Below are 20,402 nucleotides of genomic sequence, written 5' to 3'. Positions count from 1 at the left end.
ACATATCTATATTCATCAGTAATTTTAAACTTAGAACAGGGATCATATTTTATTTTTGCTTCTGTTCCAATACAGATTACCACATATATTTATTATACATACAAATATACTTATGCTTAATATTTTCTGAATTGAGATGAACTTAAAATGTTTTAGTTTTGACTATGGTCTTACTGAAAGGTGGTTATCTTTAAAAAGTGGCTGTAATTGTGGAAAGTAAGAGTAAGTAACTTTTGTAAACAGGTTTTTTGTTTGTTTGTTTGTTTGTTTATACAAGCACTGGGTACAGTCAGAAGCGAGGGTGGGTGAGAGAACTCACTACAGCCAGAGCAGGGAGCAGAGCAGGTAGAAGGACCGAAGCACACTGCTGAGGGGAGCAGCGGGCCTCAGGAGAGGTCTGCACACCATGCGGGACCCTCCTCCAGTGGCTGGGGAGCAGCTGGGGAGCAGCCTGGGATCTGACAGGCGCTGCAGAGGCTGCAGGCAGCCTCGCAACCTAGCGCTCAACCGCTGCTCCACCGGGGAGGCCCTGTAAACAGGTTTTTGCTAAATTACATTTATCAGGGAAAGAAATACTATAAATAACACTTCATTAATTGGTAGATCTGCTTTGGGTAATGATTTGACCTTTCCCCACAAAACCTTTCTTCAGTGCTCCAAGTATATTGATTGATTTAAACTTTTATCATTATTATCCTCTTATGGAAGTGCTTTGAAAATAGAAAAAAAATTAGGAATATAGTAAATTTATCTAGTATGTCTATATCTAGGTATATAACTAGAACATATGAATACTTGAGTCATTAAGTCAAGTTATGGCATTTCTATCACAGATGATATCATCAAATTGAATCGAAAGGAAGGAAAGAAGCAGAATTTTCCAAGACTAAATAGAAGACTCCAGCAAAGTGGTGCCCGACAGTTCAGGATGAGAGTGCGGTGGGGAATCCAGCAGAATTCTGGTAAGTTTTGCAAGCAGGCTTTAATATAGAGCTGTTATTTGTGGCTCACAGTATACTATTAATATCTAAGAATGAATATATCAGTACCCTTTGATTTGTATTTTCTATACTGTGAGATTTTTGTTTAGTCTTCAAAATCTTGTAAAAATTTAAGTTACCTTTTAAATAGATGGTAACATTTCCTTAAAAATATGAAATTGTACTACAACCTTAGTATATTTTAAAATTATATTTAAGGTTATATTAAGATTATGTTTATGGGTTTGAATTACATTTAACATTATAAAATTGTAAAGGAACTTACATACCGTGAGGTCCTTCCCAATGAGCTGTCCCTTTAATAATCTGTCTGATGCATAACTATATAATTTAGCTGAAACACATTCAGTGAAAGCATACCACCTCACAAGACAACGTATTCCATTACTGGAGACAGAAACTTACTAGAAAATTCCCTTAATTTGAATTACATCATACCTAGCTATTACTTCTACAGAGTTACAGGAAACAAACTCCCTTTTCTATATGAGAACTTTTTAAATACATGGAGGTAACTATTCAGCATAGAAAATGACTTGCAGACTCTATAATATCATCCAATATCTTTAGGATTTGTTGGCTCCTCTAATGGTCACAGTCAAAATTGAATGCTTTAGATGTGATCCAACAATCTTGAAATTCTACATATACAGTTATTTTTGATAATTTGGAAGTTTTTTTTATTTTATAACCATTTTGTTCCAAAATGGAGTTGAGGTAGTAACTTATCAATATATATGACTAACATTTTTAGTAGTTATATCAGTGTTTTAGAGTAAACTTCAAAATTTTAAAACTCGATCTTTTTTAAATATACAAAAAAAATGTTTGCTAGACTAAGTCCTAAGTAGATTTTTTAAAAAGATTTCTTTGTTTTTGATACAATAACTGGGGTACAGGTCAGAGGCACGCACAGGAGGGTGAAAGGATTCACCAGAAAAAGAGCAGGGAGCAGAACAGGCAGACAGGCCGAAGTACAATGCTGAGGGGAGCAGCGGGCGAGGCAGGAGAGGTCTGCCGGCCATGTGGGTATCTCCTTGGCTGGCCGGGAATAGAACCTGCACTGCTGAGGCTGCACACAGCTTCACAGTGCCACCGGGGAGGCCCCCTAGTAGATTTTTATCCTGCAGTTGAAAAACCAGTGGGTTGAACATAGTTCTAATGTTCACAACTAATATGCCAGCATGTCCTCAAAAATATATCTGTAACTTAAACCATTGTTACCTCAGTTAAAAGAATTAAGGTTTAGGGCCTCCCTGGTGGCGTGGCAGGTTGAGCACAGCGCAGTGAAGCTATCCACAGCATCTGCAGCGCTGGTTCGATTCCCGGCCAGCTAGGGAGATTCCCACATGGCATGGCAGACCTCTCCTGTCGTGCCTACTGCTCCCCTCAGCAGTGCTTTTGGTCTGTCTACCTGTTCTGCTCCCCACTCTGTCTCTGGTGATGAATCCTCTCACCCTCCCACATCTCTGGCCTATACCCCAGCTATTATATAAATAAAAAATAAATCTTTAAAAACAAAGTCAAGGTTTATTTTTCCCTAATAGTTACTTAAATAGCAAAACCTGAGTAAATTTTGTGACAGGTATTTAGCTATAGAAAACAAGTATTTAATTTCGGTGATTTATACGCAGAGATTGCTATAAATGGGATATATGCTATTTTTATATTACATTTCTTTAAAATATATTTCTTTAAAATAATTTCAGCATTCTGAGAAGTCAGAAGTATATTCACTTATGCCAACCATATGTTAAATACCTGATAAATGCTCTGAACTGACTGGGTTCATGGGGTATGTAAAAATGTGATCTTTTACTTTAAGTAATTTCTTTTTTTTTTTTTAATCAAATTGTTTTTTAAAGATTTATTTATACAAGAACCATGGTATAGCCAGGTGTGCAGGAGGGTAAGAGGATTCACCAGAGACAGAACAGGGAACAGAACAGGCAGACCGACCAAAATACACTGCTGAGGGGAGCAGCAGGCGAGACAGGAGAGGTCTGCTGTTCCATGTGGGTATCTCCCCTGCCGGTGAGGATCGAACCAGCACAGCAGAGGCTGTGGATGGCTTCACAGGACTGCGCTCAACCGCCTGTGCTACCAGAGCAGCCCTAAGTAATTTCTAATAACAGAAATAAGATAAAAAAGATAGAGCTGAGAAATGTCATGAAAAAGTCTAGTGGTACTGTAGGACTTTAAATGGGGATTTTGTGCTAACAAAATCCATGATGATTTAATGATAGGTGAAAAAGGATCTGGTCCATGAAGAAAAGCTTTTCTGAGCCTTAAGATAAATGATATCTACCAGCAGCTTAGTATTTTAGAAGATTGAACTGTGCTTGTATGTTCTCCACTTACATGTGACAGGGCCTAAAATAGAACAAATGCTGCTGTCACCTAATATGAATAGAGAAATAGCATTGTCTTAAACTCTGATTGTTAGGAAAGGTTTACATTTCCACGTTATAATGTTAGTGAGGATGTTCATTTGAGGTAAGAGAATAAGTAGGACACAGAGGCCATGGAAAATACTCAATAAATTATTTTTGCTGGCTGCACTGCTAGGTGAATGAGTTCTAATTCTGTGCCCAAAATATAATTTAGTCACTGAATAAATGCTTCTACAAACAACTTAAATGTCTTTGAGTGGTAGAATATTACACAACAGTGGTTCTCAAAGTGTTTCCTGGGACTCTGGGGAATCCCCAAGACACAGGGTTCCACATATTTATATTAATACTAAGACGTTGTGTTTTCACTCTTGTGCCTTCTTAAAATGAACAGTAGACTTTTCTGAAGTCTACATGATGTGTGATAGTTAAAACAGATGGATACAGAAGCAGATAAAACAATCTAGCTATTTTCTATTAAGCCAGACCCTACTAAATGAGTTTTGCAAAAATGCAAAGCACTGCTCTTCTTTTTTTCTTAAGCTTTATTTATTTTATGCATACAAGAACTGGGATGTAGACCACAGGTGCTGGGGGTGAGAGGATTCACTAGAGGGAGTGGGGAGCAGAACAGGTGGATCAATTGAAATACACTGCTGAGGGGAGCAGTGGGCAGGATAGGAGAGGTCTGCTGGAGCATGTGGGTTGCTCCCTGGCTGGCTGGGGATCGAATTGGTGCTGCAGTGGCTGGGGATAGTTTGATAGCGCTCTCTTTAACCTCTGCGCCACCATGGAGGCCCAGCACTGCTATTCTTTTTATTAAATATTTTAATTTGAGGGGCCTCCCCTGGTGGCACAGCGATTGAGTGCTGGGCTGCGAAGCTGCCTGTGGCCTCTGTAGCGCTGGTTCGATGGTTCGATCCCTGGCCGACGGCGAGGGTCCCCCATGGCACATAGACCTCTCCAGCCGCGCCCGCTGCTCCCCTCAGCAGTGTATTTTGCCAGTCTGCCTGTTCTGTTCCCCACTCTGGCTCTGGTAAATCCTCTCACCCTCCCACGCTTCTCACTGTACCCAGTGCTTGTATAAATAAATAAATCTTTTTTTAAAAAAAAAAATTGTTGAGTTTAAAAAATTTTTTAATTTGGTTTGGGGGAAAATGTTATTTTTATTTAAACTTTTATTTGCCTTACATGTAGTGAGTTTATCATTATTTAATGAAATAATACTTATAAAATGTCTTCATTCTCATTTCTAGTATGGTATCAGTAAACATAAATCCACAGAAACAACAACTTTTTGGGGTCCTCAGTAATTTTTAAGTGTGTAAGGAGGTTCTGGAACCAAGAAGTTTGAAAATGCTGTTTATTTTGAAAATAGAACAGGGAAAGGAACCAGTAATGTGATTACATATATTCTGTAGTATGACATTTCCTAGAAAGCCCCTCAGATCTTCATGTAACTGTCAGAGTCCAGAAATCATTGAGTCAAGTGGATGTGTGTTGGGGGGGGAGGGGGTTGGTGGGGATTCATGAAGGATTTGGGCTATGGAGTCAAAAGATGAAAATTCCTATCTCTAGTTTTAGTTGTTCTCAACCTTTGTTGCACCTGTGGAGATTTATAAAATAGACTCACTGACTGCACTTCATTTCCACTAAATCAGAATATGTAGAAGTGGAGGCCTGTGGATTTTTTTAAAGCTCCATGTGTAGTTTGATACATGACTGTTAAAATGCTGAAAATGTGAACGAATCTTTGTAGAGGTAGTAGTTGAAGCAATAAGAATAAGGTGCTCTGTAAAGACAGAAGGGGAAAAACTAAGAAAACACTATTGCATTACATGATGTCTCTAGTGCCTCTACATAGAGCCTTTTAGAATATAAGGCAGTTACAGAAGACAAAAGGGTAGCAAATGGAGGTAGAGATTATGAACTATGACAATGAAATGGTGAAAAATAGAACTGTTGTTAAAATTAGATAAGGTAGTGAAGTGTGCGCAATGGTAGAGAGGGAAGTGAAGGGATGGATCTAGCTTGGATCTAGAAACCATTGATTAGAGAGAAATAAAAAAGATAGGGGAAGGATGATGAGTATGGGAACAATACATTGTTAGTATAGTACAGTCAAGAAACAGAAGATGCCCAGAAATAGAATTCTCTTCCCTGCTTTTTCTCCTTTTTTAATTCAGTTTTATTCTCATTAATGAGACTTTGTCATCAGTCTTTCTCATTTAAGTTTAAATTTTTGGTATAATAATGAATTCCTCCTTCTTTATTCTTTCTCTTTGCTCTAATCAGTCACTCATTCTGTTGGAATGAATACTTTCATATTTCTTTGTTCCTTTCTCAGCTGTTTATCGTGTAGTGTTTGAGGGCTGCAAGAGCATCTGAAATTATCTTATTGCTGCCTTTCCCCCCCTCCCCACAACACCTCTCCCCTCCCCTTCACGTTTCAATCTAAGATCCTTCTGGATTTATGTAGTTCTGTTGTGAATTCCTTGTCCAGTGCACTCTGTGTTTCCATTTAAAGCCCTCTTGATTTGACCCCATCATATCCATTCACTTCTTTTTTTTTTTTTTAAACATTTCTTTTTATTTTTTAATAGAGGCATGTTATTTATTTATTTATTTGTTTGTTTGTTTTGTTTATACATGCACTGGGTACAGTCAGAAGCACGGGAGGGTGAGAGAATTCACCAGAGCCAGAGCGGGGAGCAGAGCAGGCAGAAGGACCCAAGTACACTGCTGAGGGGAGCAGCGGGCGGCAGGAGAGGTCTGCGCGCCTCCATTCACTTCTTTATTCTTACTCTTCCCTAGACATTCACTATTCCGTGGTCACCCGTATCTTTGTACTTATCATGTCCTAGCTCTCTTCATGTTCAAATCTTTCCTGCTTTATAATACCCAGCTAGAGCCCACATTTTTTATAATAGTTTTTTTTAATTTCTTTTTTTGGAAATGAACCATAATTACAACTCCCTTATTATTTTTTAGTTTTTATTTAACAATTTAGAAAAATACACAGTTTTTGGAACCCCACACACTTGTACTTAATCACTATTTTCTTACTGTGACCTCTGGGTGGTTACTGTTTTTTGCCTCACTTTTCTTATCTGCAAAATTGAGATGTTAGCATCAACCTTATTAACTTCTTGCATCAAGCACAATCCCTAACACAGGTGATGCTAGCTACTTTATTGTTGAATAAAAATAAAAATAACAAGTAGTTGTAGATTTAATTTAAATGTATAGCTTGGTCTTTGTACAGTTGTAATTCTAGAAGGCAGTCACACACAGAGCAGCAATAATTTGATTTTTTAAATTTATAAAATTGGGCCTCCCTGGTGGCGCAAGGGGTTAAGCAACGCACTATGAAGCAATCTGCAGCCTCTGCAGCATGAGTTTGATCCCCGCGCAGGGAGCAACCCACAGTCCTTTAGTGGTGAAGCAGAACTCTCCTGTCTCGCCTGCTGCTCCCCTCAGCAGTGTATTTCAATCGATCTGCCTGTTCTGTTCCCCACTCGGTCTCTGGTGAATCCTCTCACCCCCCCACCCCCACATCTCTGGCCTGTACCCCAGCGTTTGTATGCATAAATAAATAAATCTTTAAATAAAATAAAAATAAAATTTATATCTCTTTATTGCTTTTTAATGGATATAAAAGTAGTAAGTCTCCACCTTTAGGACTGAGGCAGAGCACCCAAGAAGGAACAAATCTGGAAGAACTCCCTGTCCCACTTTGTTGCCATGCTGGTGGGACTGTCTTGGAAGCTATGGGGCGGGTTGTGGGGGGTGGGGTTATAGCTTAAATTCACTTGAGTATGAGCAAGGACAGAACTTTAGTGATGCCTAACTAGACAGATGCCTAAGGCCTCCCAGATTTTGTGCCCTAAGCACTTTTCTTGCCTTACCACAATCTCAGTTTGTTGGGGAAGGTAATGAATGTCTCTGAGTATGAGAACAAGTCCTCAGATATTCACTGGAAGTTGGAAGAAAAACCCTTCTTCCTCCAGAGTACTTCCAGTGCACTCTACTGACAGAGCTTAAAATGGTGCCTGTTGATCAGATAAAGAACTGTTCAGTAACAGTGCAAGGTAGAAAAGAGTGAATTGAGAGCTGAAATCTAATAAAGTCCCACAGTCAGAAAACCATGTTAACTTTATAGTTGACCCTTCAACAAGATGGGGGTTAAGCTGCACTGACCTCTGCACTGTCAAAAATTTCCATTAAGTTTTCATTTTAATTTTTAAAACTTTGACTTTTCAACGTTGACGACTCAAAAATATTTATTTGATTAAAGCATTTAGATTTTTTATTTATTTTTTTTATTTTTTATTTTTTTTTTGAATAATAAATTTTATTTTTATATTCCCCATATTATTGCAGCCCCCCCCCATTCTGACCCTAATCCCTCCCCTCCCGCCCCCCTAAAAGTGTCTCTGGTTCATAGTTTTTTGTTGATTTTGATTTTCACTTTCTTATAGTTATTCATTTTCCTGGTCCCTTATTTAAGTTTTCTAGATTCCTGCTATGAGTGAGACCATCCGGTATTTTTCTTTTTCTTTCTGGCTTATTTCGCTGAGCATGATCCCTTCCAGCGCCATCCATGTTGCTGCAAATTGCATGTGTTTATCTTTTTTGAATGCTGAGTAATATTCCATGGTATATATGTACCACATCTTCTTGATCCAGTCATCTATTTTTGGGCATTTGGGCTGTTTCCAAAGCTTAGCTATTGTAAACAGTGCTGCTATAAACATAGGGGTGCAGGTGTTCTTTGGAATTGATGTTTCTGTGACCTTTGGGTAAGTACCTAGGAGTGGAATTGCTGGATCATATGGAAGCTCTATGTTTAGTAGGTCCAGAAATCTCCACACAGCTCTCCACAGTGGTTGGACCAGTTTGCACTCCCACCAACAGTGCAGAAGAGTTCCTTTTTCTCCACACCCTCGCCAACATTTGTTGTTGCTAGTTTTTTTAATATGTGCCATTCTCACTGGTGTAAGATGGTATCTCATGGTAGTTTTGATTTGCATTTCCCTGATGGCAAGTGATGTTGAACATTTTTTCATATGCCTGTTGGCCATTTGCATTTCCTCTTCAGAGAAGTTTCTTTTTAGCTCTTCTGCCCATTTTTTGACTGGATTATTTTCTTTGTTGTTGCTGAGTCTCATCAGCTCTTTGCAGATCTTTGTGATCAGTCCTTTATCATTAGTGTTGGGTGCAAAAATGTTCTCCCAGTTGGTGGGGTTTCTCTTTGTTTTTGTTATTGTCTCTTTTGCTGTGCAGAAGCTCTTTAATTTGATGTAGTCCCAGCTGTTGATCTTTGCCTTCACTATCACTGCTTTGGGTGATGTGTCTGTAAAGATGTCTTTGAGGTGCAAATCACGTAGTGTTTAGCCTGTATTTCCTTCTATATATTTTATGGTGTATGGTGTGAGGTAGTGGTCAAGCTTCATTCTTTTGCATGTAGCGACCTAGTTTTCCCAGCACCATTTATTGAACAAACTTTCTTTGCTCCAATGCATAGTCTTTGCTCCTTTGTCAAAGATTAGTTGACCATAAATCTGTGGGTTTATTTCTGGATTTTCTATTCGATTCCATTGGTCTGTATGTTTGTTCTTGTTCCAATACCATGCAGTTTTGATGATTATGGCTTTGTAGTAGAGTTTGAAGTCTGGGAGTGTGACACCTCCATTCCCTTCTTTTTTTTTTCAGGAGAGCTTTGGCTATTCGGGGTTTTTTTTGTGATTCCATATGAATTTCATCAATAATTGTTCTATTTCTTTGAAGAATGACATTGAAATTTTGATTGGAATAGCATTGAATCTGTATATTGCTTTTGGAAGGATGGCCATTTTAATAATGTTTATTCTTCTAATCCATGAGCAGGAGATGTCTTTCCATTTCTTTGTGTCTTCTTCTATTTCTTTTAACAGTGTTTTATAGTTTTCTTTGTATAGGTCCTTTACCTCTTTTGTTAGATTTATTCCCAAATATTTGATTTTTTTTGTTTCAGTAAAAAAAGGGATGGTCTTTTTGATTTCTTCTTCTTCAGATTTATTGTTTGTGTATAGGAAGGCTACTGACTTTTGCGTGTTGATTTTTGTATCCTGCCACTTTACTGAACTGATTGATGAGTTGAATTAGTTTTTCTGTGGAGTTTTTGGGGTTCTCTATGTATATTATCATATCATCTGCAAATAGTGATAGCTTGACTTCTTCTTTTCCTATTTGGATTCCTTGGATGTCTTTCTCTTGTCTTATTGCCCTGGCTAGGACTTCCAGTATTATATTGAAAAGCAGTGGTGAGAGTGGACATCCTTGTCTTGTTCCAGATCTTAATGGAATTGCTTTCAGCTTTTCACCATTGAGAATGATACTGGCTGTTGGCTTGTCATAGATGGCCTTTATGATGTTGAGGTATGTTCCTTGTATCCAAAGAATTTCAAGGGCTTTTATCATGAATGGGTGTTGCACTTTGTCGAAAGCTTTCTCAGCATCTATTGATATTATCATATGGTTTTTATATTTCTTTTTGTTGATGTGTTGGATAACGTTGATTGATTTTCGGATGTTAAACCATCCTTGTGTCCCTGGAATGAATCCTACTTGGTCGTGGTGAATTATCTTATGGATACATTGTTGGATTCTGATAGCTAAAATTTTATTGAGGATTTTTGCATCAGTGTTCATTAGGGAGATTGGCCTGTAGTTTTCCTTTTTTGTGTTGTCCTTATTCGGTTTTGATATTAGTGTAATGTTGGCTTCATAGAACGTGTTTGGCATTGTCCCTTCCTTCTCAATTTTTTGGAAGAGTTTGTGAAGGATAGGCACTAATTCGTCTCTGAATGTTTGGTAGAATTCATTTGTAAATCCATCAGGTCCTGGGCTTTTGTTTTTGGGGAGGTTTTTGATTACCATTTCAATTTTGCTGCTTGTAATTGGTCTGTTTAGGTGTTCTATTTCTTCTTTATCTAGCTTTGGGTGATTGTAGAGTTGTAGGAATTTGTCCATCTCCTCTAGATTGTTAAACTTGTTTCCATATAACTGTTCATAGTAGTTACTGATTATTCTTTTGATTTCTGCTGTGTCCGTTGTGATTTTTCCTCTTTCATTGATGATCCTGTTTATTTGTGCTTTCTCCCTTTTTTCCTTTGTGAGCCTGGCTAGGGGTTTGTCTATTTTATTGATTTTTTCAAAGAACCAGCTCTTGGTTTCATTGATCTTTTGGATTGTTTTTATAGTTTCAATTTCATTTATTTCTGCTTTGGTTTTTATTATTTCTTTTCTTCTACTGGTTTTGGGGTTTTTTTTTTGTTCTTTTTCTAGATCTTTGAGCTTCGAGATTAGGTTGTTTCTTTGAGTTCTTTTTTTTTCTTGATGTGAGCTTCTATTGCTATATATTTTCCTCTTATTACTGCTTTTGCTGCATCCCATACATTTAGGATATTGGTGTCCTCCTTGTCATTCAATTCAAAGAATTTTTTAATTTCTTCTTTGATCTCCTCATTAGTCCAGTGGTCTTCCAGTAGTGTGGTTTTTAATCTCCATGAGGTAGGAAAGTTCCTTGCCTTCTTTTTATGGTTTATATCTAGTTTGATGCCTTCATGGTCAGAAAAGATGGTTGATATGATTTCAATCTTGGTGTATCTATTGATGTTTGTCTTGTGCCCCAGTATGTGATCGATCCTGGAGAATGATCCGTGTGCGCTTGAGAAAAATGTGTGCTCCATTTTTTGGGGGTTTAGTGTTCTATAGATGTCTGTTAAGCCCAAATGCTCTAGGTCCTTATTTAGAGCTTTAGTTTCTTTACTTATTTTTTGTCTTGTTGATCTATCCATTGTTGATAGTGGTGTGTTGAAGTCTCCCACTACGTATGTGTTTTCTCTGATGTCTGTTTTCAGAGAGGACAACAGTTGTCTGATATATTTTGGTGCTCCTTCGTTTGGTGAGTATATGTTAATGAGTGTTATTTCTTCTTGAAGTATTGTCCCCTTGATCATAATGTAGTGACCATTGGGGTCTCTTTTTATTTTTTTGAGTTTGAAGTCTGATATAAGTATAGCTGTTCCTGCTTTCTTTTTTGGTCCATTTTAATTTTTAAAACTTTGACTTTTCAAGGTTGACGACTCAAAAATATTGATTTGATTAAAGCATTTAGATTTTTTAAAAAAGCACAAAACTATCTCCTTGTCCATTGCATTCTCTGAATTAAAACCCTATTATCAATCCATGTGAATTTCCATATCCTGTAGATATTAGCTGTTTGTAAAAGACATATTTGACATTCATTCTTCGTAGTGGTTTTTATATTTTTAAGTTTTCCATTATATCTATCATGAGTTCAATTTTATCTCACTTATTTTTCATCTTTATTTTTCTTCCCTACCATCATCCTTTATTTTTCCCTTTAGCTTTCTTTCTCTTCTCTTAATCTCAGAGCCCTCAGTATATTTATTGAGGCCCACTGGTTTTTTGTTGTTTTTTTTTTTAAAGATGTATTTATTTATACAAGAACTGGGGTACAGGCCAGATGCGCAGGAGGGTGAGAGGATTCACAAGAGACAATGGGGAACAGAACAGGCAGACTGACAAAATACACTGCTGAGGGGAGCAGCAGGCGAGACAGGAGAGGTCTGCTGTGCCATGTGGGATTCTCCCCGGCCGGCCGGGATCAAACCCACACTGCAGAGGCTGCGGACAGCTTCACAGTGTGTCGCTCAACCGCCTGCGCCACGAGGGAGGCCCAGAGGCCCACTGGTTTTTGAAAGAGTTTTTACCTTTTCAAATTCCTGTGCAAATATCCAATATTTGTTTTCATTGTTTATTGTTACACATAGTTCTCTCAAATTCCCTCTATTTTGTTGGAAATGGCTATATTTTATCTTTTCTTAGGGCTATATAGTACTCCATAGTGTGGACTTAATAAATCTTGACCTTTTTTTAAAGATTTGTTTTTATTTATGCATAGTATAACTGGGGTGGGCCTCCCTGGTGGCACAACGGGTTGAGCGCAGCGCTGTGAGGCTGTCTGCGGCCTCTGCAGCACGGGTTCAATTCCCGGCCGCCCAGGGAAATTCTCGCATGGTACGGCAGACCTCTCCTGTCAGGCCCGCTCCTCCTCTCAGCAGTACTTTTGGTCCTTCTGCCTATTCTGCTCCCCACTCTGTCTCTGGTGAATCTCTTGCCCTCCTGAGCCTCTGGCCTGTAGCCTGGCTATTGTATAAATGAAAAAATAAATCTTTAAAAAGAAGAAAAGAAGAACTGGGGTGTAAGCCAGAGGTGCAGGGGGTGAAAGGATTTATCAGACAGTGGAAAGCAGAACAGGCAGATTTACTGAAAATGCACTGCTGAGGGGAGAAATGGGCAAGACAGGAGAGGTCTGCTGTGCCATGTGAGTAAGCTTCCTGCCAGGGATCCAACTCATGCCTCAGTGGCTGGGACAGCTTGATAGCACTGAGACTTTAATCTCTGCACCATCAGGGAGGCCCTACATGTTGACTTCTTGATCTAATCTGTCAGAGAACATTTCGTCTGTTTCCATGTCCTGCCAAGTGATTTTTGACTCTCCCAAAACTTAACTGCTCTTGACTGATAGCCTTGCTGATGATAAACAGTTGATTAACACATATTTTCTAAGTTATGTATATTACATATTCTCAAAATAAACTACAGAAAGGAAAATGTTACTAAAATCATAAGGGAAAGAATACATTTAGTTTACTGTATATAAATTTATGTCATCTGTTTACAAAAAATTCTCCTGTATGTGAAACTGAAATTCAAATGTGCATTGTTCAGAAGGTCAGTTGTGTTTAGTTTGACCATGAAACTTTTCTTTTGGAAGATCTGTTACCATATTGCAGGTATGTAGTAGTATACAGGATATCATTCTAAAGACATTCTCCTCCAAATTAGAAGTAAGATAAGAATGCACACTAGTTACATTGTTACTTAATGTGATTCTCTCGAATTTCTGGCCATTGCAATAGAAGTAAAAGGATTTAAGGTGTAATTATTGGAAGAAAAAAGGCTATCATTTATAGATGATATGATTGCCTCATAGAAATCCCAAGAAAATAATTTGAAACACTGTTAGAACTAATAAATGAATGCAGTGGGATGGATGATTGAACGATATTAATTAAAATCTCAGCTGGGGCCTCCCTGGTGGTGCAAGGGGTTAAGACAGCACTATGAAGGTATCCACAGCCACTGTAGCATGAGTTCGAGCCCCAGCCAGGGAGCTATCCACATGGTGCAGCAGACCTCTTCTGACTCGCCTGCTGCTCCCCTCAGCAGTGTCTTTCAGTCAGTCTGCCTGTTTTGTTCCCTACTCTGTCTCTGGTGAATCCTCTCAACCCCTCACCCCTCTGGCCTGTCCCCCAGTACTTGTATGCATAAAAAAATAAATCTTTAAAAAAAGTGTCTATTATTGGAATTTTATTAATAATAGTGTAGTATTAGAAGTAACCGAAATGATTACTGTAAAGTTGGTTGAATCAGGTATGGCACATGTGAAAAATAATGCAATAAAAGTATTAAAGAAATGAAATAATATTCACAGTATGGGGGCCTCCCTAGTGGCACAAGGGGTTAAGATGTAACAGTGAAGCATTTGTAGCCATTGCAGCACGAGTTAGATCCCTGGCCAGGGAGCTGTCCACATGGCGCAGCAGACCTCTCCTGACTTGCCCACTACTCCCCTCGGCAGTGTATTTCAGTCTGCCTGTTCTGTTTTCCACTTTGTCTCTGATGAATCCTCTCACCCTCCCCACACCTCTGGCCTGTACCCCAGTTTTGTATGCATAAATAAATAAATTTTTAAAATAAAATAAAATTGAAACATTTTACATAATTTAAAGGAAATAGATATAAATATCTAATAATGTAACAATAATATAATAATATAAGAAATAGAAATAATATTTGAAAAATCACTCATATCTTCTACCCTGACTAAGAAATAGAATATACTACCTCTTTGTCCCTGGTTGCATTCATGGATTGCTATTTCTTCCCTTTTTCTTCTCCTACAGGTTTTGGTAAGAATAGCATTAGCCGCAGAGGAAGAGTAATGCCTGGAAAGAGACGTCCTTATGGAGTTATCACTGGCCTTGCAGCTAGAAAAGCAACTGGAATTCGAAAAGGAATTAGTCCTATGAATCGACCACCTCTAAGTGATAAGGTATTGTTGACTTAATCCTGACTCAGATATCCTTTTCCTTTGTTTGTGCTAATATTTTTTGTGAACTTGAAACAGCATTTTATTTAAACAGTTTGATTTTTTTTAGTGTACTACTGTGGGACTTATATAAAAACTTTAATAACTCAATTATTCATGAATAATACCTATATTTGCATATTCTCAAAAAATTTTTACAGGTTCCTGACTAGTATGTGTATATACTTTTTAACAGTTTGTTGAGATATAATTTTATGATATAAAATTCATATACAGTTCAGTGAATTTTAGAAAATTTACACAGTTGTACAGTCATCACAGTCTAATTTTAGAGCATTTCTATTACTCTGGAAAGAAACCTTATGTCCATTGATAGTCATTCCTCACCATCTGTCTGAGTGAACACTAATCACTTTGTGGATTTTCTACAAATTTTGCCTTTTCTGCATTTTGTATAAATGGACTCATAGAGTAATATTTAGTCTGGCATTTAGCCATAATCTTTCTGAAATTTATCCTGTTGTAGATGTATTAGTATTTCATTTCTTTTATTATGATAATACTCCATTATATTGATATACCATATTTTGTTTATCCATTTATCTGTTGATGGACATTTTGATGGTTTCCACATTTGGGGTGGTATTGTATTGAATATTCATATGTATGTATGCATGTATGGATATAAGTTTTCATTCCTCTTGGGTAGATACCTACTCTCTAGTTGATAGTTTCAATTACCAAATACAATTGTTTGCCCACCATAAGTTAACTGCTTTTAAATTTTCAACTCATTTTATTTACATCTCAAGGAATAATTTTTGAGTTAGTGAACACATTTCTAAAGTAATTTAACAAATGTTTTTTCTTCTGTTATATTAAGTAACTCTGAGCCACCAGGAAATTTAATGTTCTACTCTTCTATTTGTTTAATCCGTTTGGTTTTTCTAATTGTGAAAGTCATATAAAAATTGAAGGCATTTATTATTTATTATTATTTTATTAAGTTGCATTTTTTTTATTGAGGTAACATTGGTTTATAATACTGTATATGATTTAGAGCTATAGATTCAAATTTCTTTAGATGTATATTACAACACCAGTCCCACCACCCAAGAACCCATAATCTTCTACCATAGTCCACTGGGATCACTCCCCCAACTTTGTTCCCCATCCCACTCCCTCCCCTCTGGTAGTCTCAATTCTGCAGTCAGATTTCTAGGGTTTGTTTTGTTTAGTTTTGTGTTTTTCTTTGTTTTGTTTCTTTATATTCCACATATAGGTGAAGTCCTACAGTACTTTTCTTTCTCCTTTTGACTTTACTTAGCATAACCCTCTCCAGTTCTTTCAGTGTTTTCACAAATGGTTAAGATTTCATTTTTTTATAGCTGAATAGTGTTACATTATGTATATGTACCACATCTTAATCCACTCATCTGTGGTTGGACACTTAGGCTCTTTCCATAACCTGGCTATTGTAAACAGTGCTGTGATGACGTGCATTCCTTCAAATTAGTGTTTTTGCATTCTTTCTGTACCTCAAAGTGGAATGCTGGATCATATGGTAGATCTGTTTTTAATGTATTGAGAAACTTCCATACTATTTTTTGTAGGGACTGGACCAGTCTACATTTCCACCAAACTGTACAGGAGTTCCTTTCTCTATACCCCTCACCAGTACTTGTTGTTTCTGGTCTTTTTGGTATGGACTGTTTTTACAGTCTTTAAGTTTTTTTTTTTTTTTTTTTTTAAGATTTATTTATTTATGTATACAAGAACTGGGGGACAGGCCAGAGGGGTAGGAGGGGCAGTGAGAGGATTCACCAGAAACAGAGTGGGGAACAGAACAGGCAGATTGACTGAAATACACTCCTAAGGGGAGCAGTGGGCGAGTCAGGAGAGATCTGATGCGCCATGTGGGTCATCTCCCTGGCTAGGGACCGAACTTGTGCTGCAGTGGCTGCCAATAGCGTCATAGTGCTGCGTCACCAATTGCGCCACCGTGGGGGCCTCCCCTGAAGTTATTCTAAACATTTGTATTCTGGTTCAGAACTGTGACTGTCCTTAGAATCCTTGACTTTTCAATGCTAACACCACCAGCAGGTGTTCTCTCCTCCAAAATCTTGCCAGAGGACTTATTTATTTAGGAATTAAAAGAACATTAATGAGATGTGGATACTGAAAGAGAGATTGGGTTGGACTAGTAACTTATTATTTGGCTCTAGTGAAAAATTTTAAGTTAGAAAAAATAGTGAAAATAGAAAATGTACAAAAGTAGTAAGAATTGTACTGAGTATGGATATTAAGATCTTAATTAAAGTTCAAATGATTTTGACAGAGGTATGGTTTAAAACACATTGTTTCTTAGCCCCTTCTTCAATCTGCATAAAATTAACCTGGTTAGGAGAGAGTATAATACTTGTGAAGCAGATGTTTTCTACCAATTTAGAAAGTTTTCTATTTATATGTAATAACTCATGCCTTCCCTTTCTAATCATTAAACAGGTTACTTAAATAATTTAATTGGTCTTGTATTGTGTTATGTGCTTAGACAATTTATATTTAAAAAGGCAATTTTGACCATAATTAGACTTTGTTACATTCTTTCTTTCCATTATTTATAAATTAGTGAAATATTATTTTAATAAAGATAGATAAAGTTTCCTTACCTATGAAATGAGTGACTGGGAACAGACAGCATACCTCATTTACACTATTGGTATTTACTGAGAGAGCAAATGACTGTTAATGGAATAGACATCTCTCAGAATGAAGTTTTTTTGATCTAGTGTCAAGGACAGCATGGATCATCTCAAAGCATCATACTAAGCAAAAGAAGTCAAACACAAAAGACTGTACAGTGTGATTCCACATAATTGATTTTGTAGAAAAGGTTAAACTATATTATACATTAGTCCTTGCCTGGGGTGGGAGTTAGGTGAGGGAAGGAAATTTATTGCACAGGGGCACACAGAAATATTTTAGGATGAGGACACTGTTCTATTTCTTGATTATGATGTAGTTATCAATACATGAATATATGTAATTACCCATTTCATCAAAATGAATACTTAAAATTTCATTGTATATAAATACTAGTTTAATGAAATTAACATTAAAAATGCTAGTGCCTTGTTTTATTCCTTAGTGAATAATTTTTTATAACAAAATTATTGTGAAAGAGAAAATTACCCTTAGGTTTATTTTTTCAAAAACATTTATGTACAGATGCAAAACTCAGGTCCGTGGAACACACATTCACCATGGGTTAATGAATTATAGTTCTGTTCCATGTATTCATCATTTAACTAATGTTGATTGAGTACCCACTATGGGGAGTCCACAATAATGCAATAGAAAATCACTCTATTCATGGGGAACTCAGAAAATATTACATTATCCCACAAATAATTATATAATTATTATATGGCATTTACTTTGAAGGAAAATAACATAACAAAAGGATCAGAGAAGAGACTTTCAGATTTAACTATAAAATGGCCCTTGGAGTATTTATTAAAAACAGAATACAGGGCCTACCTGGTGATAGTTCTCAGCACTATCACCCCTGCAGCCTGAGTTGGATCTCACATGGCACAGCAGACCTCTCCTGTCTTGCCCACTGCTCCCCTCAGCAGTGTATTTTCAGTTAGTCTGCCTGTTCTGCTCACCACTCTGTCTCTGATGAATTCTCTCATCCCCCTCCATACCTCTAGCCTACACCCTAGTTCTTCTATGCAAAAACAAAAATAAAAAATTGTTAAAAAAAGAAAAGTCAAAATACAAAGCTTGGAATTGACCATTAGTAAGATTTCACAGCATTTTTTCTACATCTTAAAGTTCTTTATCCTTTTTCACATTTTTTTTGAAAAATTTATTTATTGTGAAAAATTTATTTATTCCCTCGAGACCGAGTGGGGAACAGACCAGGCAGATGTACTGAAATACACTGCTGAAGGGAGCAGCAGGTGAGACAGGAAAGGTCTGCTGTGCCATGTGGGTTAGCTCCCTGGCCAGGGATCAAACTCGTGCTGCAGTGGTTGCAGATAGCTTCATAGTGCTGCGTCTCAACCCCTTGCGCCACCAGGGAGACCCACACATTAACTTTTTTCTAAACATCTGTGAAAATTAAGAATTGTATAATTTTTATATTTTTAAAGTTGATACTTACGAAGTACTTCTCATATGCTGGAAATAAATGGAAATCCAGGTTAAGATATGGTACATATTGTGAGAGACTTTTGGAAAGACTTCACAGAAACATAAATTAGGCTTTAATGATGGATTAAATTTATGTGGAAGGAGGAAAAAATGGACATTTCATGTGCTTGTGTTCTGTGATGTAGAATTTTGTTGATTCTGTAATTTTTTCCATAACCATTTCTATTCAAACTTCTTGGTTATCACAGCTTCCTCTTTTTCCCCCTTTTCACACATTTGTTTTGAAACTTGTCCCCTTGCCCCCTTCATTTGGTATAAAAATCATATAAATTTTATATATATATGTATGTGTATATATGTGTAAAGTGATCTCCTAATTTACATACCTGTGTCTCTGATTCTTCTGAGCTTCAGAGCCATGTTTCCCTATCACCTGTGCATCCCCCCAGAGCATCTCAAACTGAACATAACTAAAATTGAAGATGAAATTTACTTTTCTGTTTGAATTTTCTTTGTTGGAAGTATTTTTAAGTATAACGTAATATCTTTTCAATCACTTAGACTGGAAACTTTCAAGTCATCCTAGCGTCTTATCACTCTAACTTGCACATTTAAGCAGTTGTCAGTCCCTATCCATTCTGCCTGAGAAATTTTTATTGAAGTAGAGTATTTAACAAAGGATAATCTGATTAACATAGTTTTTTTACTTTCTGAAAGAATATAGAAAGATACTTTCCAGTGTTAAAAAGGAAGGCAAACCTTCTGAGACAAAATGAAATGCAGAGGAAACCAGTTGCAGTTCTCAAGAGACCTAACCAGTTAAATAGAAAGTAAGTACTCAAATGTAAGAAATAATGTTATCATAAGAAATAATGTTATGCATAAAAACACACTTGCAATAAGTATTTAAAGGAATGGATTCGTTGTGATATTTGTTGTTATGGGTTCACTTTCAGGAGAGATATTTAGAATATTTATTTGAACATTTGACATGACACATAATAACAGATTACTAATTTATTAGACCCAATGTTATTGCTGGATTTAACTAATTGCAAATTTTTAAAAAATCTCTTTGCTTTTTTACCTCGACATAGAGAATAAAATTGCAAGAGCTGAATGTTTTGTTAAAAACACCTTAGCCAAAATTATTCACAATTGAATTCTGAAGCAGAATTTGTTTATTCAGTCTCAGTAGCTCTTAATAGAACAATGTCTGCTTTTTTGTGTGCAAAAAGCAAGCTAGAAAGAATTTTGCAGAATCCTTAAGCTGAAATTATTTTTATATTCAATGGAAACGCATAACAAAAACTAAAAAAAAAAAATGAACTACTGGGCTTCCCCGGTGGCGCAGCGGTTGAGCGCTGGGTTACGAAGCTGCCCGCAGCCTATGCAGCGCTGGTTCCATCCCCAGCTGCTCCCCGGCCACCGCATGGCGTGCAGACCTCTCCTGCCACGCCCGCTGCTCCTCTCAGCAGTGTACTTATGTCCTTCTGCCTGCTCTGCTCCTCGCTTTGGCTTTGGTGAATTCTCTCACCCTCCCGCACTTCTGACTGTACCCAGTGCTTGTGTGTATAAACAAACAAACAAATAAATCTTTAAAAAAAAAAAAATGAACTACTGTTACGGCATTCTGTTCCCTATAAGAATAAAGAGGGCAAC

General features: G+C 37.1%; 1 protein-coding gene across 3 annotated transcripts in view; it reads left to right on the top strand.

Moving 5' to 3' along the window:
• The window catches only part of FYTTD1 (forty-two-three domain containing 1), a gene marked incomplete at its 5' end in the record, with an annotated part of 32,374 nt that overhangs the window by 4,781 nt on the left and 7,191 nt on the right, over positions 1-20,402 (top strand). For all 3 annotated transcript variants that reach the window (XM_084231104.1, XM_084231103.1, XM_084231102.1), the window contains 3 exons: positions 834-962; positions 14,434-14,582; positions 19,458-19,570. In XM_084231104.1, coding sequence (XP_084087230.1) covers positions 834-962; positions 14,434-14,582; positions 19,458-19,570 — 391 coding nt within the window. The remainder of the gene's footprint in view (positions 1-833; positions 963-14,433; positions 14,583-19,457; positions 19,571-20,402) is intronic.

Source organism: Talpa europaea (assembly GCF_964194135.1).
Source record: "Talpa europaea genome assembly, chromosome: 4".
Classification (NCBI taxonomy): Eukaryota; Metazoa; Chordata; class Mammalia; order Eulipotyphla; family Talpidae; genus Talpa; species Talpa europaea.
Note: the sequence above shows the minus strand (reverse complement) of the source record. Positions and strands in the feature narration are given on the sequence as shown.